General features: G+C 44.9%; 1 protein-coding gene across 8 annotated transcripts in view; it reads left to right on the top strand.

Moving 5' to 3' along the window:
- The first annotated feature begins 5,178 nt into the window (after positions 1 to 5,178).
- ST3GAL5 (ST3 beta-galactoside alpha-2,3-sialyltransferase 5) overlaps positions 5,179 to 23,192 on the top strand; it is a 79,374-nt gene continuing 61,360 nt past the window's right edge. For 4 of the 8 annotated variants that reach the window (XR_013402375.1, XM_077958293.1, XM_077958296.1 and 1 more), the window contains exons 1-2: positions 5,179 to 5,894; positions 14,480 to 14,587. Coding sequence is in view for 5 of the 8 variants with exons in the window: in XM_077958293.1 (XP_077814419.1) it covers positions 5,877 to 5,894; positions 14,480 to 14,587 (126 nt within the window). In the remaining 3 variants the exon portion in view is untranslated. The remainder of the gene's footprint in view (positions 5,895 to 14,479; positions 14,588 to 23,192) is intronic. The other 4 variants (XM_077958299.1, XM_077958297.1, XM_077958302.1 and 1 more) reach the window with 2 other exon arrangements.

Below are 23,192 nucleotides of genomic sequence, written 5' to 3' on the forward strand. Positions count from 1 at the left end.
AACTCTTTCTCAGGATTACACAAGGCAAAATAGGATTCCCAAACCCTTTTTTTGTTTTTGTTTTTGTTTTTTGTTTTGAGACAGAGTCTGCTTTGTCCCCCAGGCTGGAGTGCAGTGGCACAATGTCCGCTCACTGCAACCTCCGCCTCCCAGGTTCAAGAGATTCTCCTGCCTCAGCCTCCTGAGTGGTTGGGACTACAGGTGCCCGCCACCACGCCCGACTAATTTTTTGTATTTTTAGTAGACAGGGTTTCACCATGTTAGCCAGGATGGTCTCGATCTCCTGACCTCGTGATCCGCCTCGGCCTCCCAAAGTACTGGGATTACAGGCGTGAGCCACCATGCCTGGCCTCCAAACCCTATTTTTTTTTTTCTTTTTTGTTTTTTTTTTTGAGATGGAGTCTCGCTCTGTCGCCCAGGCTGGCTGGAGTGCAGTGGCGCGATCTCAGCTCACTGCAAGCTCCGCCTCCTGGGTTCACGCCATTCTCCTGCCTCAGCCTCTCTAGTAGCTGGGACTAGAGGCGCCCACCACCACGCCCGGCTAATTTTTTGTACCAAACCCTATTTTTAACCAGTGTCCTTTGCCAATACAATGAAGCAGATGCTTTCTACCAATGTTCAGATAAAATAGTAAAATATGTATTTATAAATGTTTTAATAAGTCACAAGATTAAAAGACATGTTTTCATTGGATGCTTTTCTTTTTATTTTCTTTTTATTTATTTATTTTGAGACAGAGTCTTGCTCTTATTGCCCAGGCTGGAGTACGGTGGCACAATCTCGGCTCACTGCAACCTCGGCCTTCCAGGTTCAAGCAATTCTCTTGCCTCAACCTCCCGAGTAGCTGGGATTACAGGCACGCACCACCATGCACAGCTAATGTTTGTATTTTTAGTAGAGACAGGGTTTCACCGTGTTGGCCAGGTTGGTCTCAAACTCCTGACCTCGTGATCCACCCACCTCGGCCTCCCAAAGTGCTGTGATTACAGACGTGAGCTACCGAGCCCGGCCATTATTTTATTTTTATTATTTGAGACAGAGTCTCACTCTGTCACCCAGGTTGGAGTACAGTGGCATGATCGTGGCCCACTGCAGCCTCTACCTCTGGCTCAAGCAATCCTCCCACCTCAGCCTCCAGAATAGCTGGGACTACAGGCATGTACCATCATGCCCAGCTAATTTTGTTTATTTTTTATAGAGATGGGGTCTCACTGTGTTACCCAGGCTGGTCTCAAACTCCTAGGCTCTGGCGATCCTCATACCTGGGACTGCCAAGGTGCTAAGATTACAAGCGTGAGCCATTGCCTGGCCTTGGATTCTTTTCTTCAGTGAGTGCCGGCTCCTCTCACTTCTGATTTGATGTGGCTGCCCGAGGAGGAGGAAGGGGAAGAAAGCAGTAGTTTTAGCATTTCTTGGTTTGTGCAGCTGATCTCCTTCCTAGAGGGAAATTGGGTGAGCAGAGAAAAGAGCAAAAGACTAAGGAGAGCTGGCATCCAAGGAGAGCTCCCAGCCCCTCTCCTCTCCTCCCTCTCCTACTCTATCCCATAGAGGAAGGGAATGGAGTTGGGGTCTGAATTGTCAGTGCTGATAAGGAGTGGGGAATGTAGGATTAAAAAAATAATGTAGTGAGGAGTTCCAGGCAAGGGAGGGTGGGGCAAGGGATTGTTAGGGCAGTGAAACTACTCTGTATGATACTACAGTGGTGGATCCATGTCATCATACATGTGTCAGAACGTACAGAATATGCAATGCTAACAGTGAATGCTAATGTAAACCATGGACTTCAATTAACATTAATATAACAATATTGGCTCATCAGTTGTAACTAATGTACTATAAGATGTTAATAACAGGGACAACTTGGTGGTGGTGAGGGAGTATATGGGAACTCTGTATTTTCTGCTCAATTTTTCTACAAACCTAACACTGACCCCAAAACCAAAGTCTATTAGTTTAAAAATAATAAAATAGACATATATTGGATGTCTCGTTATAGATTTCAGTTTTATCATAACAGAAACAACATTCTTGCTTCTCACTGCCTATTATGACTCTTTCCACCAGGCCTCTCCTAAGCAACAGGATGGAAAGAAAGGTAATATTGGCTGTAAGCTGAGAAGAAAGACCAAAAGAGGCCACTTGGCCTGCTGTGACTTTCGACTCAAGGCCATTGTGTACAGCTGCCCAGGTGGTGCACTGCACAAGGACACCACAGCAAAGAGGATACATTCTCCTTATAGTCATTAGAGATTTGTGTATTTATTATGCAAATTCCAATAAGCACTTTTTTCTAATTTGCTCAAAGGCTAGTGGTGACCCTGTCTAGGCCCTAAGCCTTCTCAAGGGTGGGAGACCTCCATGGGGCTCAGCCTCGCTTACCTAGAGGCAGTTTTGAGTCTTAGGGTAAAACCCCTGCACATTTTCCACTCTCCGGAACCTTGAGGTGTGGCAGGTTATGACAAGACCTGTGCATGGGAAGCCCAGAAAGGTACATAAATGGAAAACTGTGAAACCTTGTCACCCAGGTGCAGACAAGAAGAGATTGGCAAGAACTTGGGCTGGCTCAGACACAAGTTCAGGCATCAGAACCCACACATGGTTCTGGTTTCTAGAAGAACCAGCATGGTTTCTAGAAGGGGAGATTAATGTCATGTATGAGAGTGTCAGCAGGTTCAGGATGCTGGTGCCTTGTGGTAGAAATGGCTGACGGCCTGCAGCTCTTCTCCTCCATCCAAACTGCCAAGACTACTGAACTTTGGGCGTGCCCACATGAGACACAAGGGTGAGCTGCATCTGCCCTTCCGCCCCCGTCTTTACACTGTGGACTCACCGCTTTGAGAACAAGCCCACATAAGACCAAGCATGCGCTGAACCTACAGCAGCCTGTCTTCCCATCTGGACATGGCTCTGGGTGTGGCCTTGCATGGGGGAAGCCTGGGGAGTTGGCTGTGGCGGGACGTGCAGGTGGACAACTCTCTATGTAAACCTCCATGAGTCCGCTACCATAGCTTACAGAGATGTTTTATGTTGAAGGATTTTGTGGGGAGATAACAACAGTAACATTTTGGAAACAGGAAAGCAAACAAATGAGGAATATTTGACTGAAAGCCAAGTCTCAAGCTTGACTTGGAGAAGGCCAGAACCACTGTTTGACACCACAGCCTCCTCAAAAGACAGACCTGGGGCCGGGCGCAGTGGCTCACGCCTGTAATCCCAGCACTTTGGGAGGCCCAGGCGAGTGGATCACCACAGGTCAGGAGTTCGAGACCAGCCTGGCCAACATGGTGAAACCCCATCTGTACTAAAAATACAAAAAATTAGCCAGGCGTGATAGTGGGTGCCTGTAATCCCAGCTACTTGGGAGGCTGAGGCAGGAGAGTCACTTGAGCTGGGAAGGCGGAGGTTGTAGTGAGCCGAGATCATTGCAACCAGCCCGGGTAATAAGAGCAAAACTCTGTCCCCCACGCCCCCACAAAAAAAAAAGAAAAGAAAAGAAAAGACAGACTTGGAAGTCCCAGGAACATGGGGACCTGGCAGGCAGTTCATGGCTTGTTAAAATGGAGGAGACTAGGAGGAGAGTTACATGAGAGGTAGTTCCAGTTAATGCATGTAAATTACTTAGTAAGCCATATTTACACTTGGTGAGCAATCTGTGAGGGTCTTTCTAGGTCTTTCTAAAGCTCCTTAATGCCCTCCTCAACTCCATTCTGCTGGTCACCTGCCCTTCTCTCCCCTCAGTGGGTATCTGGAGCTTTACTCTCTGGAAAGGGTGACAGAGGCAGGTCTCTGGACTGGAGGTCCGAGATCGGTGAAGTGTGGGGTGTGGAATGGAAAACAGGGATGGAGGACAGATGTCACTGATTGCTAAACTCAGGGGCTCCCAGACCTTCTCACTGCACAGGGGCCACAACATGCTGGCAGCCTTACCCCATCTTCCAGGCAGGGCCCTAGAGGACTCCTCTCTGGGGATTCTGAACAGCCAAGAGGAAAAACCTAAAGACACTGCAGCTTGGGTTCCGTGGGAAGCAGCAAGTCCAGACCCTCTACGGTCTGACCTGGTACCATCCACACATGCTTAATTGATGAGGAAGTGTCACCCATGGTGGGCCTTGGGGAATTTTAAGAGGACTTACAGAATTTGGGGTGGAAGGAATTATACAAGAAATGTGCAGAGGCTGGGCGCAGTGACTGACGCCTGGAATCCCAGCACTTTGGGAGGCCGAGGCGGGTGGATCGTCTGAGGTCAGGAGTTGAAGACCAGGTCAGCCAACATGGTGAAACCCCATCTCTACTAAAAATACAAAAATTAGCTGGGCGGTAGTGGCGTGCGCCTGTAATCCCAGCTACTCGGGAGGCTGAGGCAGGAGAATCCCTTGAGCCTGGGAGGCAGAGGTTGGAGTGAGCCGAGATCATGCCACTGCACTCCAGCCTGAGTGACAGAGTGAGACTCCCTCTCAAAAAGAAAGAGAAAGAAGGAAAGAAGGAAGGAAGGGAGGGAGGGAGGGAAAGAGAGAGAGAAGAAGGAAGGAAGGAAGGAAGGAAGGAAGGAAGGAAGGAAGGAAGGAAGGAAGGAGGGAAGGAGGGAAGGAGGGAAGGAGGGAAGGAGGGAAGGAGGGAAGGAGGGAAGGAGGGAAGGAGGGAAGGAGGGAAGGAGGGAAGGAGGGAAGGAAGGAAGGAAGGAAGGAAGGAAGGAAGGAAGGAGGGAAGGAAGGAAGGAGCAGAGACAGGATTGTGTGATGCCATTCAGAGACATGGTGAGTAGGGCACTGGGCCAGCCACCAGGCAGGGGAGAAGGAAAAATAGGAGATGAGGTTGAAGAGGCTGACTGGGACCAACAGGTGCCTGATAAAGGATCCTGGGGGTGAGTAGGTACAAGTTGAATTCCCCTTTCCAAGGCCACATATCCCGACATGAGGCTGCATCAGCCAGTGGAGACAGTGCATCTAGCCCTGGAGACCAGATGGAGGAAGGCCTCTAAGGCTGGGTTTAGGACATAGAAGTTAGTTCAGTAGATAATGGGGAGCCTGCTGAGAGTTTAGAAACAGGGGAGGAACATGGGGGATTGAGTTAGACTTAAGGAAGAATTAATTTCTGAGCTAGACACTGTAAGAGGTAACGCTGGGCTACACCAAAGTTAACTGGGAAACTCTTTCTGATGAACTCGTGTCTGTACAATAGGAGGAGATGGGAGACTAGAAAACAAGAATTGCTCTGAAAGGAATTGAGCTCTTTGGATGAGAAACAAGAACTCCGAAGGAATGCAGGAGGAAGGATTGAGCAAGAGAGAAGGAAAGCGGCTGCCAACCTATCCAAGTGGAGAAAAAGACCTTAAACACAACAGGGGACTTCACGCATCTCTAAAGGCTTTGGCAGGCTTCTTTGCCTACATCAGCCTCACACTGGAATGCAAGGAAAGAATTATTTCCTTTTCCCACTGCTGTGGTATTTCAGCTGAAATCAGCTTCATCAAAGCAGCAACTGTGTACTAAGGGGTTGATAAATAGAGGAAATTTGTGAAGTTGGGCTTCTTGGCAAGTGTTTTGTCCTTGAAAATTCTGTTTCTCTCAGCCTTCTGCACAAGGACTTCCCTTACATAGCAACAAGGTCCATCGCCTTAGGAAGACAGAGGGCAACGCCAGCAAAGTGCCCCGCGAAGGAAGCAGCACCACTGAATCAGAAGTTGCTCCTCCTCCCCAGCCTGCCTGTAAACTTGAAATTTTTTCTTTTTTGCTTCTTCATTTTTCTTTTGGAGACAGGGGCTTGCTCTGTCACCCAGGTTGGAGTACAATGGTGTGATCACAGCTCACTGCAGCTTCAACCTTCTGGGCTCAAGTGATCCTTATGCCTCAACCTCCTGAGCAGCTGGGACTACAGGCATGTGCCACCATGTCCAGGTAATTTATTGGGTTTTTTTGTCTGTTTGCTTGTTTGTTTGTAGAGACAGTGTCTTCCTATGTTGCTCAGGTTGGTCTCAAACTCCTGAACTCGAGCAATCTTTCCATCTCAGTCTCACAGAGTGCTGGGATCACAGATGTGAGCTGCTGCCCCCGGTCTAAACTCGGAATTAATTCCGTACTCTTATATCTGAATAAAGGCATTGAAAGTTTTGGTTACAAGCACAAATAACTGTTTAGAAAGGCAGCAAAAACTTCATTACTAGCCACTCACATCATGGTTTATTTAACAGGACCCTAAGGATATAGGAGATTCCAGGATAAATAATACATATTAATCACACTTTAGAGTACAGTGAAGACTTTCACAGGCATTATCTTGATCCTTAAAGCAATGCAGAGGGTCTTATGATTATCACCCTCTTACAGCTAAGGGAATCAGGACTCAGAGAGGTTCAGTGACTTGCCCAAGAATATGCTGGTAGCTGTTGGCAGAGCTGGGACTTGAATCCCAGGCTCCTGACCTCCAGTCCAATGTCCTTTCCTAGGTGTGGATGGTGGTGTGGGAGCTGTGAAGGTCTAAGGTTATGTGTGGTGGGGAAGGGTGTCCAGAGGACCTGAGAGGAAAAACTGGGGATCTGCTTTGGGCCAACCCCACCTGCTGGGTTGAAGTCACAGTCCGGCGCCCCAAATCTCACCTGTTGTCAAGGCCTCTTCCCTCAGCTCTGGGTGAGACGGAAAAAGAGGAAAAGAAAACAGGAGGCAGTAAACTCCAGGCCATCAGTCCACCCCCAAACCCAACCTTCCATCCCGGTTCCTGGCTCCACTGGAGGGGCTTGTCCTGGAGAGCCAGCCCCACAGTCACTACGAGCTCAAGGTTTCCCTATCAGAGGCAAGACTGCAGGGTAAGGGCTGGTGCCCCCTGGGGAACTCTGTCCCCCCGACATGTGACCACGCTAGCTCAGAGTCCCAGGAGCTGCCTGCATGTGTGTGAGCCCAGTCAGTGGGTAAACATGGAGGCTGCTCTTGGGGTAGGAGCTGGACATGCTCCACGAAGGACTCTGCCTTCCGAGCTCGGGCCCTGGACAGATGTTCAGGAACCATAACTCTACATTCCAACATTAGAGCCCAGCTGGGCTGCCACTTGAGGTCAAAGCCACCCTTGTTCAAGGGCTGTAGGGTCGGGGAGAAAACGCCAGGGGGAGAAACAATTTATAAGTTGTGGGAACTTTGGCCCCAACCCCAGGAGTGGAGACCAACAAGACTTTCTTCATCTCCAGGAGGAAGGCTAAAGTGCTCTCTGAAGCTGGACTCCTTTGGGAATTCAGAGACCTCTGAGCTTTCCCTGCTCACCCCTACACACAGTGCACACGCACTTAACAGTTTGTACACCATAATCGGAGATGCACAGATCCAGTGCTGCCCATCTAAGGGCCTCAGCTGGAAAACCCAGGACCTAGAATGAGACTGGGTGACCACTCCTCACCCCTTTCCCTCAGGCCTCTCTGGGAAGGACAAGAGACTGAGGAAGGCCACACCCTGTCCCATCCCCAACTCAGATCATGTCTCTAGCACACAATGTTAAAATAAATCATTGTTAAAAAATTACTGGGGTAAGGCTGGGTGCAGTGGCTCATGCCTGTAATCCTAGCACTTTGGGAGGCCGAGGTGGATGGATCACCTGAGGTCGGGAGTTCGAGACCAGCCCGGCCAACATGGTGAAACCCTGTCTCCACTAAAAATACAAAAATTAGCCAGGTGTGGTGGCAACTGCCTGTAATCCCAGCTACTCAGGAGGCTGAGGTAAGAGAATCGCTTGAACCAGGGAGGCAAAGATTGCAGTGAGCCGAGATCGCACCACTGCACTCTGGCCTGGGTGACAGAACAAGACTGTCATCTCAAAACACACACACATACACACACACGCACACACACATGCACACAAAATTAGCTGGGCATGGTGGCACACACCTGTGGTCCCAGCTAATTGGGAGGCTGAGGCACGAGAATCACTTGAACCTGGAAGGCGGAAGTTGCAGTGAGCTGAGATCACGCCACTGCATTCCAGCCTGGGGGACAGAGCAAGACATTGTCTAAAAACAAAAACAAAAACAAAAACAGGATGAGCATTCATCTGTCACCCATTAGAACATCTTTTGTGCTTTAATGTTCTTAATGGCCTAATGAATGCTGCTTGCTCAACATCGCCCTGTGAAGGGCCTACTTGAGTCAGGCTTGGTGGGGGATGCTGATGATACAAAGAGGAATTCAGTGTGATCATAGAAGCAGTCACTGTTTAATCAGGGAAACACATACACTACTTGTCACCATTCAAGCCAGTGCTAAGCAGAGTTATGGGAGGACAGAGAGGCAATTACTATTTCTGGAAAGAGAGGGAAAGCTGGGCTGCAGGTTTTGAGAGGAAGAGATGTAGGGGACTTTGCACCTTTGCCAGACAGGACTCCTGATCAAAGGACAGTGGTGAAACACAGGTGTGTTGAAGAAGAGGCAAGGCTCTCACAGGGCTGATGCATGACATCCGGGAGTCCTGGGGAAGGGGAGGAAAGAGGTGAGCTGGCCATGATCCCATTTACATCTGGGGCCCAGCAGAACATGGATGAGGATGGGGAAGAAAGTGCAAGAGTGAGAGATTCATAAGAGGACATTACAATATGAACACTTGGGCATTGTTAACAGAACTGACCAGTTTCTCCCTTGAGAAGTAGTATGTATGGTGAGAAACACATCGAACCAGGGATACCGTTCCTAGCTCTGGCACTCACAGGCTAGGGGATGTTGGATAAGGAATTCCCTCTTGAGTCTCAGCTGGCACCCATATAGGTGTGAAAAATGTGTGCCTACCACTGGTGGGGTTTGATATTGCATCCCCCTAGCATGAGACAGATGGCCTCATGAAAGGGGTAGGTGAGGAGGACTTAATGAAGGGACTATTTATAAAGGGGTGGGCATGGTTAAGGGAGCCAAGAAGAGATGGGGAAACTCGGGGGACTTGCAACAGCTGGAAGTACTGTCACTCCTGTACCTGAAAGGGCAAAGGGTTGAAACTCTCTCTACAGCCATGAGAGAGGGGTTGCCTGATGAGACCCATGGCGTTTGTTAGAGAACACAGTCACTGCCAACTGGGGCAGGGTAGGGTGGAGATCAGGGTGATAAATATCCCAACCTCTGACTACTGTCCAGTGCCTCTTGGCTGAATACACCCCGAAGCCAGAAGACAAGAGAACCAGTTGAGGTTAGTCTGTAGAGGCCAGCTTCTGAGACAGAGCAGGACAGGAAATGGATCAGAAGGAGGAGACTACGGAAACTATCTCACACGGGTGGTAGGCTGACACATTTATTGTAATAGTTGTATGTTAATTTTAATGTGTAATAAAAAGAATATACCTTGCATATCAAAGCTATGAGTTCACAGTTGTTATTGCTTAGGATAAGGCTAAAGCAGATATTTAAATGACAAAAAGACAATTTAAAGAAAAATGTAATAGTATGGGTGGTATGAGGATATGACAAAAATCACAAAGAGGATGTTTGTAAAGACGAAATTTGGGAAATTCTGGGTAGGATGATATATAAGACTTCTTCCAGCTTTGACATTCTGGGTTTCTGAGTGTCTACATGCAGTTGTACCGAGTACAAGGAAAATACCAGGATCCGTGATAATGTACTTTCAGACCATGTCAGTACAATGTTATGATCACGAGTAATATGGTGAGATGATCACAGAACTCCTAGTTGTTCCACTACTCTTTTTAGATTTTTTTTTTTTTTTTTTGTCTGAAAGGTTAAAAAAGGCACAAGGCTGGGAGGCCAAGGTGGGCGGATGACCTGAGGTCAGTGAGACTAGCCTGACCAACATGGAGAAACCCTGTCTCTACTAAAAATACAAAATTAGCCAGGCATGGTGGCACATGCCTGTAATCCCAGCTACTCGGGAGGCTGAGGCAGGAGAATTGCTTGAACCCAGGAGGTGGAGGTTGCAGTGAGCCGAGATAGCACCATTGCACTTCAGCCAGGGCAACAAGAGTGAAACTCCGTCTCAAAAACAAACAAAAAAACAAAACAAAAAAAAACCCACAAGGCTACCAAAAGATTTGAGCGAGAACATTCATAGCACCATTATCTGCTATAGCCTCCAACTTGAAACAACTCAAATATCCACCAAGGGGATTGAAAAAATACTGTGATCTATTTATGCTATGCAGCAATGAAAATAAACACATTTAAGCTACCTGCGGCAACATGGATGAACCTTACAGGCGCCATTTTGAGTGAAAGGAAGTAGACAGAGAGAGTCCACACTGTAGGATTTCTTTTATACAAAGTTCAAAATCAGGCTAACCTAACCTATGGAACGGAAGTCAGAGGATTGGCTGCCACAGCAGGAAAACAGTGAGAGGGTGGTGACCAGAAAGAGCCATGAGGCAGGCTCAGGAAAGCAGGCAATGTTCTGTTTCTTGGCCTAGGTGGCTACATGGTATGTTCACTTAGAGAAAATTTATTGAGCTATATACATTTATGGTTTTGTAAATTTCTGGTATGCGTCTTATATTTTTGTGAATACATTTATTGTTCTACGTGTATAAGAAAATGAAAAGGTATGATTTTTTCTTGACCCTAGAAAAATGGCCACAAAGGATGACGCTCTCTGAGATAAGCAGAGATGATGTGTCCCTGATGATTGAAGGCTTGATTAGTTCTCCTATTTCCACTATCTCCCTTCTCCTGTCTGCTTCAACCTCCATTCTTGGTGGAGCTTCTGCAATCCACAAACATTTCACAATGCGATTGGCATTACGATTGTTTAGAAACAATCCTGTGGGATTGGCAGTAACGGTGCTCTTGTTCTAAATCTGGTTCTACCTCATTGACCAGATGGCTGATTTTAGCCTCTGTTTTTTATATGGAGTCAGAAAAATGGGTCAGGGGCCTGCTCCTTCGCCTGTGGTTGGTACTTTTCTTCCTATTTACCATGAGTCTGGCACTGGACATCAGCTGCCCCAGGGCCCACAGAGATGCCACCACCATGCAAAGCCCAGCCACAGTCTGGACCATAAGACTTCCAACTTCCTGCACAGCTGTGGCATTTAGTGGTCAGTATCTGGGCATTCATGGACATTTCTATCATGCACCTCAGGGGAACTCGGCACAGGTCCTGGCCTCTCCAGGAAGCCCTACCCCTCTAATACTGCTCTATCCCACTACACCTCAGTCAGGGGGAACCTAAATCCCTAGGGTGTAGATCTCCTGAAGGGGTGAAGGGAAGAAACAACATCTCCAGTTCTCTGAGAATGAGACTAGAGGGAGGAGGAACTAAGGTTGTTTGCCCTACCCACTAAAACCCAGGCACTATGCCCTTTTCCATGGAATGTTCAGAGAAAATGAAGTTTCTGTCTCTAAGAACCTGAGAGCCCAATTGAGAATATAAGTGCATCCCTGAGTTTAAGAAAACACTAAAACGGCCGGGCGCGGTGGCTCAAGCCTGTAATCCCAGCACTTTGGGAGGCCGAGGCGGGTGGATCACGAGGTCAGGAGATCGAGACCATCCTGGCTAACACGGTGAAACCCCGTCTCTACTAAAAATACAAAAAACTAGCCGGGCGTGGTGGCGGGCGCATGTGGTCCCAGCTACTCGGGGGCTGAGGCAGGAGAATGGCGTAAAACCCGGGAGGCGGAGCTTGCAGTGAGCCGAGATCGCGCCACTGCACTCCAGCCTGGACAGAGCCAGACTCTGTCTCAAAAAAAAAAAAAAAAGAAAAAGAAAACACTAAAACAAAAACTGGCCAGACAAGCTAGTGTTTGAAGAGGCAGCAGAGGCCTGGGATTGACCTCTCCAGTTGATCTTACATAGTCTACCATGTTACCATTTCGACATCACCGCCTTCATCAGACCTTCAGGCCCTCCACGTGGAAGTTTTGTTTCACCCACACAGTATTTGTCTGCCCTGCAATTAAAAACATTTTTAAATTTGTTGTTAATATTTAAAAACTGAGATAATTCAACTTTTAAAAATCCAGATTTCTGACCTTTCTTGAAAATTCTAAAGATCTAGCGACACAGGGTGTTTCACTCCTATAAGCCAGCAATTGGCAGAAGCTGAGCAGGGACTGTCCCCTTTAGATGGAGCTCTCCAGCTGCCATAGTCCCTACTACCTATTGTCCCACTTACTATTGCCTCACACCCCTTTATTTTGATCTTGAAAGATTTCCTTATTTCTACAATTCAAGGTTGACAGTTATCTTCTCCTAGAACTTTGCAGACATTCCCTGTCTTCTGGCAATTTTAAGCATAATTTCTATTTCTCCATAGATAATTTGTCTTTCCTCTGTGGCTTCTTTTAAGATCTCCTTTTTGTCTCTAGTGATCAGCAGTTTCACTCTGATGTTTCTAATATTCCTGTTAATTTTCCTGCTTATTGATTTTGGGCGGTTCTTAAATCTGAAGGTTGTGTGTTTTTGATTCTGGAAAAAATTCCATCGTTATTTCTTCTATTATTGCCTCTGAACCATTTTCTCTATTTTTTATTTCTGGAAATCTGAGTAGGCATGTGCTAGACTTTTGGCTTATTCTATCCTCCACATCCCTTCATCTCATTTGCATTTTCTGTAACCTTTTTTCTGTCAGTGCTGCATTTTGGGTAATTTCTTTGTATCCATCTTTCAGTTCACTAATTGTATGTTTCTCTCTCTCTCTTTCATTGTTTAACTGGTCTACCGAATTATTGTTGGTAGTCTCTTACTTCCTACTCATACTTTCAATGCCTTCTTTTTTTCTAGAAATATATTGAACAACCTTATTTTATGTTTTGAATCTTCTAATTCATTCTCTGAATCTTCATTTTATTATTTTTGCCAACTCTCATGTAAAATGAAATTTCCTTACTTGTACTGTGATGTCTTAAATTGCAAATTTAAATTCCTTGGAATTCTGGAGGAACTAGAGAGCATGCCACTAGAGGTGATTTGCTTTTTACAAGTGTCTGAGGGAATTACCAACCTAGGACCACTTTAAAATAATGTTTGGCTTGAAGGTTTTTACTCACAAAGGTGGTATGAATTCCTGTCCAAAATGCATGAATGTGGGCTTTTGGTTAGGAATTCTTAGGGGAAACTTTTGTCTTTGTTTTGGTTCCACTCTGAGCAAAAATCAGGTATCTTAAGGCAAATTGACTATCTTTGTTCAATTCCTTTGTTTCCTATGGGGAGAAAAGTCCAACCACCCTTGCTGAAATTTCCACCCTTTGAGGGCTCTGGTGTGCATAAGGATTTCCAATCTGATTTCACCCTCTGCTCCAGTCTAGATTTTGTCTCCTATCTCCAGCCTGCTGCTTAGCCAGGATTAGCAGGTGGCTCCAGGGCAAGTGCTGGCTCCTGCTCACCTCTCAGGATTAACACTTTCTCATTGTTTGACCTCAGAGGAGTTTCCTCCCATTCCTGCCAGCCCAGCCTTGCTACAAAACATGTCTTAATAGTTTTCCCAGTATCTTAGGGGTTTTGAGTTGGAAGATTTCACCAGAATCTGGTTTGCTGTGTTGCAAGAGACATGGCCCTCACTTTTCCAGCATCATTTTCCAATAGTTCCCCAGAATCCTTTGCACATTCTATTTCTTCTTCGTAGAAAACCCTTCCTCATCTTCTCCATTTGCTAAATCATATTATGGTAGGCAGAATTCTAAGATAGCTCCCAATATTCCTGGCTCCCAGGGTATGCACACTTTCAGTCATTCAAACATGACTCTAAGTGTTGCTGTGAAGAGCTTTTGCAGATGCAATTAAGGTTCCAAATCAGTTGACCTTAAAATAAGGAGATGATCTAGGCAGGCCTGCCCTAATCACATGAGCCTTTTAAAAGCAGAGAGTTTTGTCTGAGTGGTAGCAGAAGAGAAATTTATAGAGCTGTGCTCTAGTTGCCCTGGAAGAAATCAACTGTCCACACCATGAACTTCCCATGGGACCACACATCAAGGAACTTCCTATGGGGCCACCTTAGGAGCTGAGGGGGGTCTCTGGCCAACAGCTAGCAAGAAAATGAGAACCTCAATCCTATTATAACTGTAAAGAAAAAAATTCTGCCACAAAGCAATGAGCTTGGATGAGGACCCTGAGCCCAGATAGGAACTGTGGCCCTGACCACCACCTTGACTGATTTTTTTTCCTTTGAGAAAGGGGTCTTTCACTGTCACCTAGGCTTGAATGCAGTGGCATGGTCATGGATCACTGTAGCCTTGACCTCCAGGGCTCAAGTGATCCACCCACCTCAGCCTTCCAAGTAGCTGGAACTACAGGCATGTGCCACCATGCCTGGTTAATTTTTGTATTTTTTGTAAGACAGGGTCTCGCCATGTTGTCCAGGCTGGTCTTGAACTCCTGGGCTCAAGCTATTGGCCTGCCTCAACCTCCAAAAGTGCTGGGATTCCAGGCATGAGCCACTGTACCCAGTCCCACCACCTTGATTTTGAAACTGGCCCAATTGTCCCATAGAACTGATATTTATGGTGTATTTTGAATAAACACGGAAATTGACCCATCAAGTCTTGAAACTTGAGAAATTACATTTATCTTGTAGCAGCACGAGCCGCAGACAAAACTCCTCAGACACCGAGTTAAGGAAGGAAGGAGTTTATTCATCTGGGAACATCGGCAAGACTCCTGTCTCAAGAGCCGAGCTCGCCAAGTAAGCAATTCCTGTCCCTTTTAAGGGCTCACAATTCTAAGGGTGTGTGTGTGAGAGGGTCGTCATTGATTGAGCAAGTAGGGTGTACGTGACTGGGAGCTGCATGCACCAGTAATCAGAACAAAACGGAACAGGACAGGGATTTTTACAATGCTCTTCCATACAATGTCTGGAATCTATAGATAACATAACCGGTTAGGTCAGGGGTCAGTCTTTAACTACCAGGCTCAGGGCACGGTGCCAGGCTGTCTGCCTGTGGATTTCATTTCTGCCTTTTAGTTTTTACTACTTCTTTGTTTGGAGGCAGAAATTGGGCATAAGACAAAATGAGGGGTGGTCTCCTCCCTCATTCCCCTCCTTTGAGACTCTCACTCATTTTATTAGTGGGAGTTCACACCTTCATTTTCACTACCTATGTCTTTCTGCATGACAGATAGATAGTGATTTACATAGTACACTTGTGCTGAAGCATTTGGTAAACTAGAGTAGTGATGAAACCTTTTACTATTTGAATGAGTACAGATAGTAAATAAGGGATCAGTAAGCAGGTTCCTCTTACTACTATAATTTTTATTACAAGAGTTTTAAATCCTCGTAGCGCTGGGAACTATTTTTAAACATGGCCTTAGGGTCAAATCCATGCCACACTTGTACAGGCATATGTGCCAGTTTCGTCATGTCTTTAACTATATCTTCGACTACTTGACCCTGATCATCTATGTGCAGGCAGCAATTGGTAACGTTAAATTTCTACAGACTTCTCTTGCAGCTGCTAGCAAGTAGTTGAGAGTCAATCTATTTTGATAGATAGTATTTCTCATCTGAGGTTCTTGCTGGGCCAGGACAGTCAAGGTTTTACTGGTTTTATTAGTGATGATCTCCAAGACAGCTTGCAATTGTATGATTCAGTTGAGCATGTAAATGGGGGTCTGGTATCCCTACAAGCCGTCTTATGCCCAAGTGGCAGGCCCATAGTATTGTATAATTTTTTCAGGCGGCCGTTTATCATCTTTTTAATTATCGACAGCTATGCTTCGCTTTTCACAGGAAGCATAGACAGGGAAGCCTAGGAGTTTGCCTGTTCTTACTAGCAGTAGGAAGAAAGATGGTTTACTAGTGCCAATAACACACTACCTGTCCACTGGTCAGGCAGCTTAGCATAGGCTCTATGTCCACATATCCAGTATAGCCTAGTGGGGGCTGTCTAGTCCTGGTGGGATTCTGGGTGGGCCTAAACGGTCTGCAATTTTGGAAATTTACTGAATGGATTTTTCTCTGTGTGGTTTGAACTCCACCATGTAGTCTTCCTACAGGAAGGGTGAAGTTCTTTCCCACTCTTGCTATACAGTATTGTCTAATGATTGAGGCTTTTAGGACCTAGAAGTAATCAGGGTGATGCTTTTGGCCTGGGAATTCATCAGGAACTGGGTCTGTAGGTACTAATTCTCGGGCTTTCTATGGCCATTGATCTCCTATTACAGTTCCTCCACATACATAACATGAAGTGACACTGAGAGACTGGGCTACATGCTCAACTAATTGCAAAAACAAATTTCTTGTTTTTCCTGGAATTTCTGGTACTGGCATATTTAGTTTATCATAGAAGGTTTGAAATACTGGCTCAGGAGAGTGTTTATAAACTTTTTTCAAACCACGACATTTACTTGAAGATCCAGTCCGGCTCCATCAATTTTTAGGGTTATACATTTCCCTTTTCTCTAGTGAGGATTAAGGAGGTTGGTTATTACCAGTTCTAAGGGGTTACACTGACCACTGGTACAGGAAGGGCAACTTTTCCCTTGCTGAAGGTGGACAGCATTTTTTTATTTTTTTTATTCAAGTAGTCTAAATGACACAAGACCAGTATCTACATTTATTTTTACACGGTCTTAATTCATGATAAATGTGCTTATTTTCTGCCATATAGCCTCTTTCCTAATTAAGAGAACCACATCCTGTTTTTAACTAATTATTATTAATGACAGCACAGGCATCAAATTTTGAGGTGACTTGTTTGGGCACCTCTTTTGTTTTCTGTTTTGGCTAACACTTTACTCATATCATTTATGAGCCCCCACCAGTCTTCAGTTCTCAATCTTATTTTAAAAACTGTGGTCATGGGAGGCTCAGATGGATCATAACACACATCAGGTTGGTCATTTCCTGGGCTACATACCTTGTATAGAATAACATTACACAAACAAGTTCTTTTTAGAATTCCAGTACACTTACAATAACCGTAAAATAATAGGACCGAAGCAACCTTTTGTCCTACCTGAGTGACTTGATGTATACACTGGGAACAGCCCTCAGTCTGAGGAAGGTCAGTGGAAGTCCTTATTGTACAAGTCCAAATTTTAAGGAAAATGAGTCCTGTGATGAGTTTCCCCATGCTTCAGCCATGCGTGGACCAGTCAGCTTCCGGGTGTGACTGGAGTAGGGCTTGTCATCTTCTTCAGAGTCACTTTGCAGGGGTTGGTAAAGCTGATCCCATCCACATACAGCTCCCAGTCTACTGATGTTTAAGGATGGTCTCGGAGGTTAGGCCCACTAGAATAAATTGAGTCCAATACCTCTACATAGTTATGTTCAACTGGGCTCTCTGATATCTGGAGCAAGGTGGCGGGGTTTAGAATGTTGTAAACTTCAATGGTTATGCAGGGATTTTCACAGAGCAAGCTTTGGTATCTAGTTAGTCTAGCATTCGTTAGCTAAGGATGTCCTTTGATATTTATTAAAGTCACCACAGCATGGGGGGACTTTATGTTTAGGTTTTGCCCAAGAGTTAGCTTATCTGCTTCTTGTGCTAACAGGGCCATTGCTGCCAGGGCCCTTAGACATGGGGGCCAGCCTTGGAAACCCCGTCTAGCTGTTTTGAGAGATAGGCCACTGGTCTTGGCCAGGGCCCTACAGTCTCTGTTAAAATTCCAACTGCCATTTTTATTTTTCTGACACATAGAGTGTAAAGGGTTTTGTCAGGTCAGGTAGCCCCAAGGCTGGGGCCGACATGAGTTTTTCTTTTAACTCATAAAAAGCTTGGTGCTATTGGTTGTAATAGATGTAGTTTATCTAATCTACATTTTTATTAACTGTCACCTACTAAAATATTGACTTAAATCCTGTAGCTATTTGATTTCAAGCTTTAAATTGATCTGATATTACTTGTGGGGCTCCAATGACATCTAGATGTGAGAGTTGAAAGACCCATAAGGGGCTTCTCTCACTTTATGATGTCTTATTTTTTCTCCCTCTGGTTGATGAAATGCCAGGGTGAAAGGGATAGCCAAATAGACTAAAGCACAAGTGCCACTCCAGTTATTCAGCAGAGTGCCCAGTAAAGGTCCACCACAATACCACCACACATCTGCTCAGGGATGAATAAGGGCTGACTGATTGATAAGCTCTTGAAAATTCTTAAGCTCATCACATCCCTTCAGGTCTCCAAGGAATGCTAAGTTTCTTCCCTGTCATGAGAGACACAAAGTGAACTTAGTGTTGGGAGATGGAAGCTGGATGGCCCTTGGGGGCTGACCTGCAGGGTGCCGGACTTCGGGATATAGCAGAGAGAGCTTGGCATGACTTATTTCTCAAAGCTGTAGAATCCTGGAAAAGAGCTACCATGCAGCCTACACCTGGTCGACTGGAGGACCACCTTAGTGGAAGGGGGACAATCTGGGCCTCTGGCCTGCCATGTGCACAAGCATAACAATTGCTTTTGTTTAACGTGCAGATGGAATATTTGATCCATTTTAACCAGGCATTTGCATCTTGGTATCTTGTCTTTATTGCTAAAGTTTGTTTTAAGTCTTTAACATCTATGATCCTCTAGTAAAATGAATGTATGATTTTAGGAAATTACAAAAACCGGTTGGGGCAGTCCATCCTTGCTCTTTAGTGGTCCACAGAATATTGGACCAACTATGGCATAAAAGCTCTACATTCGGGGCAAAGACTCCTGGTTGGTACTGGGGTCTTTATTGAAATCTCCCTGGACTAAATGGTCCTAGTATACTAATGCCCAGTCTGAGGAGAGCCAGGAGGGACAGAAGTACTTTTCTGAAGTAGAAAGCTGTCTTTGACTTGGCAAGTCTCCACAGGGTATAACAAGGCAAGCATTAAATGCAATAGTTTGAGGCAAAATTGACTTGGTTATGTTAACAACTAGATGGTTAGCAATAGAATGAGGAAAGAAGAAAGAGTAATAGAATAGAAGAAAAGAGTTAAATTTTTCTTAGCTTTAGTTTGGTAGGGTTTTTCCCTGGGACCATGGCCTATGACTCTGGAGTGGGTGGCACTTTCTTGACTGGTGTGATGAGTCCATCCTTTTATGCTGTATGAACAGCAGTCTTGGTGGTTAGCAGCACAAGGTAGGGTCCTTCCCAGGCTGGCTTGAGTTTTTCTTCTTTCCAGCCTTTGATGAGAACGTGATCTTCAGGCTGGTGCTGGTTTACTGGAAATTCTAGGGGTAGTACACATGCTAAAATACTTTTCGTTTTTTGAGGGAAAGGAAAGTGGAAGATAAACCAAGTATATAATTTTTAAGAAACTGACCTTTTGTTTTAAATGTGGGGACCTTGGCAGGGGACTTTATAGTCCTTAGTGCCTTTTTACTGAGAAATTTCCTTTAGCACCTATTTTTTATTAGTTTTTAAACCAAAGAAAGCCAAATACCATTTTACATACAATGCCTTTTGTATGATTTTTATACCGGATAAGCTAAATTTTATCTTTATATTAGTGAGTTACTAATGTTAAACCTAATTTTAATAAAACTGTATAGACATATTTATCCAATTTTTAATGTTTGGCCATAAGGTAAGATTTTACAGACTCTTTTTAACTTTTTATAATTTTTGCTAAAGAGCAGGTTGGTGATTTAAGAAAAACCTGCTATGATTTTATTTTAATGTCCAGTTTACAGAAAAATTGGATGATACCTCTTTAACTTCAGCCAATGTTTACACACAGAATCTTCTTTCCAATTAACATTTTAAAACTTGATTAAACCTTTAAAACAAAATATTCATATTTTTAACCTTTTAATGTAGGTAAAAATTTATATTCTTATGCCTCCTTATAATTCTTTTACCAAAGGTATATTTTACTTTCCTTATACACCTTGCACATAAACTGTCTTTTTAAAAATTATACAACATTTCTTGCATAAATTCATTTTTTATAATATTTTTCTCTTTCACGACTTTCGCAGACAATTCTTCGACATGGTTTAACTTTCTGACTTATTACAAATATTTATTTCTTTAAACAACCAGTTAATTTATTTCAGGACAAGAATTTACCATATAATACTCTTTTTATATAAATTCTGTCCCCCCCCCCAACTTTTTTCCTTTTTTTTTTTTTTCTAACAGAAGAGCCCCATACTTTAAGATTTTTGAGTTAGTAAGCTACTTTTTTGCTTTTTTGATTTAGGATTGTTCTGTACTGAACTAGTGAGGTGTGCTCACAATGAGGTTTCCTCTAAAAATTTTTTTTTTTTACTTTTTTTCTGTTAGCAAAGTAGTTGCTGCTACAGATTGAATGCATTTGGGCCATCCGCAGGTTACTGGGTTAAGGGTTTTTCATAGGAAGGCCTCAGTGCTTTCAGGATACACCCTTGTTTACACTGACAACAAAGTAATATTGGAGCACTATGGGGTTATGGAGAATACCTTCAATTATCAATTACAGGTTTTAAATTTACCTTGGCTTTTAAAGGAATAGGGTACACCATGTTTTTTCTTAACTACTTGTATATATCTCTCTTTCTCTCCTTCTTTCTCTCTTTGACTTTGTCTCTCTCTCTCTGACTTTCCCTTTGCCTCTGTCTCTTCCTCTCTCTCTCTCTGCCTCGCTTATGCTGCAGTTCTCTCAACCACTGTGGAGAGATCTAAAGCCAGCTGTAACGAAGCATCTGTGTACGGGAACTGGTCTGGGTGCCCTGGCTTTACAGGTTACCTTGTGCCGTACCTTTGAAACAAGGGACCTATCCAGGCTTCCTTCTGATGGCCAACCTACCTCTAATGCTGGCCAGTCTATTTACACAAAGTTTTAAGTTTTCCTGGTGTCATAGTACTCCATAGTCTCCCTTAAATCCTTTCTTGAAATTTTTCAACATAGTTCCTAGTAGGGTGGGCTTATTTGTGCCTCACCCATGCTTCTTTGAGACAAAACACCACGCTCACACCACACGCACACCCCAAAACAAAGAACAGGTAAAAAGGCCACACACACACTTTTGCAGTTTACACCAAACCAAAATCAAAACCAAAATCAGAGTATCCAGAAATCCAAGCCAGGTCAAAACCAGAACCAAAGCATCAAGCAATCCAAGTCAAGTCAAAAACAAAAACCAAAGTGCCGGTACAGGCACATCATGGGTGATCAGGCCACACTTCCACCCAAATGGAGTAGGCAAGTTCCCAAGACCAGTCCCATCAAGCAATTTAAACCAAGTCAAAACCAAAACCAAAACCAAAGTGCTGATAAAGGCACGCCATGGGTGATCAGGCCACGCTTCCACTCAAATGGAGTGGGCAAGTTCCCAAGACCAGTCCTGTCAAGAAAGTCAAACCAAGTCAAAACCAAAACCAAAATCAAAGTGCCAGAAAGGCACTTTGTGCTTTTAAGTGCACACTGTGGGTGATCAGGCCCCACTTCCACTTGAATGGAACGGGCAAGTTCTCAAGACTAGTCTTACCAAGTTTCAGATGTCCGGACTCCAAGTACCAGTTCCTTCCTGGTGTTTAGCCACTGTGTTGATCCTCCACAGGGGCCTGCCACACACTGCTCTGGCAAGGCATCCCACTGGGGCAATTGCCTACCCAGGAGCGCTCTCAGAATCTGTGTCACTCCGGCTGGTTGGAGTCCCCTGCAGTGATGTTCCACTGGGCCACCTAAGGAGTTGCCTCCACCATCTGCCAATCACCTTGCTTCCTGGCCAGGGAACCAAGAAATGTAGCAGGATGAGCTGCAGACAAAACTCCTTAGACACTGAATTAAAGAATGAAGGAGTTTATTCGGCCAGGAGCACTGGCAAGACTCCTGTCTCAAGAGCCAAGCTCTCGGAGTGAGCAATTCCTGTCCCTTTTAAGGGCTCACAACTCTAAGGGGGTCTGCATGAGAGGGTTGTGATCGATTGAGCAAGCAAGGGGTATGTGACTGGGGGCTGCATGCACCGGTAATCAACAAAACAGAACAGGACAGGGATTTTTACAATGCTCTTCCATACAGTGTCTGGAATCTATAGATAACAGAACCAATTAGGTCAGGGGTTGATCTTTAACTACCAGGCCCAGGGCACAGCGCCGGGCTGTCTGCCGATGGATTTCATGTCTGCTTTTTAGTTTTTACTACTTCTTTCTTTGGAGGCAGAAATTCAGCATAAGACAATATGAGGGGTGGTCTCCTCCCTTAGTCTGAGTTCCTTTCTCTGGAAACCATCGGGCCTTCCAAATAGTATCAAGGAACAGAAACTTACATATCACTGAATCTGGACAATGAGATGCCAGACCCCTTATCTGCCAGAAGACCACTTGCTTCCTGTTGACCAAGTCCTCTTCCTTACCCCTTTCTAATTCCTATTTTCACATGCATGGCTACATTTCTTCCCTGCTATTTAAGTCCCTAATTTTATTTGTTTATTTTTATCTATTTATTTATTTTGAGACGGAGTTTTGCTCTTGTCACTCAGGCTGGAGCAAAATGGCACAATCTCGGCTCACTGCAACCTCCACCTCCTGGATTCAAGCGATTCTCCTGCCTCAGGCTCCCAAGTAGCTGGGACTACAGGCACACGCCATCACGCCTAGCTAATTTTTGTATTTTTAGTAGAGACAGAGTTTCACCACATTGACCAGGCTGGTCTTGAACTCCTGACCTCAGGTGATCTGCCTGCCTCAGCCTCTCAAAGTGCTGGGATTACAGGTATGAGCCACTGCACCCAGCCTAAACCCCTAATTTTAGTAGGTCAGGGAAATAGATTTGAGACTGATCTCCTATCTCCTTGGCTGCAGCAACAGACTAAAGCCTTCTTCACTGACAATACTTGTTGTCTCAGTGATTGGCTTTCTGTGTTGAGAGTAGTTAGACCAAATACTTAGACCAAAGCCTTAGTATTTTGGTAACAATTTCAGTCATGTGACTGAATTTGGGTGGAGAATCCAGTTACACTGTACCTGACTTAAACTGTGAGATAATAAAGATGTGTTGTTTTAATCTAATTTGTGGTAATGTGTTACACAGAAACAGAAAATGAATATGGCCTGAAACTAATATACCGATCAATATACCTACCTTATCCTTCAAAATCAGTCTCACCCCTTTAAGAGGTCGCCTTGAGCTCCAAGACGGATTCTGCTGTGCCCCTTGATGCTCCTAGGGCTCTTTTTTGGGGGGTGGGAGGACAGAGTCTCACTCTGTCACCCAGGCTGGAGTGCAGTGGTTTGATCATGGCTCACTGCAGCCTCAACTTCCTCAAGCAACCCTCCTGCCTCTGCCTCCCAAGTAGCTGGGACCACATGTGCGAGCCACCACACCCAGCTAATTTTTTGTATTTTTTGTAGAGATGAGGTCTCACTATATTGCCCAGGCTAGGCTCGAACTC

The sequence above is a fragment of the Macaca mulatta genome, chromosome 13, assembly GCF_049350105.2.
Source record: "Macaca mulatta isolate MMU2019108-1 chromosome 13, T2T-MMU8v2.0, whole genome shotgun sequence".
Classification (NCBI taxonomy): domain Eukaryota; kingdom Metazoa; phylum Chordata; class Mammalia; order Primates; family Cercopithecidae; genus Macaca; species Macaca mulatta.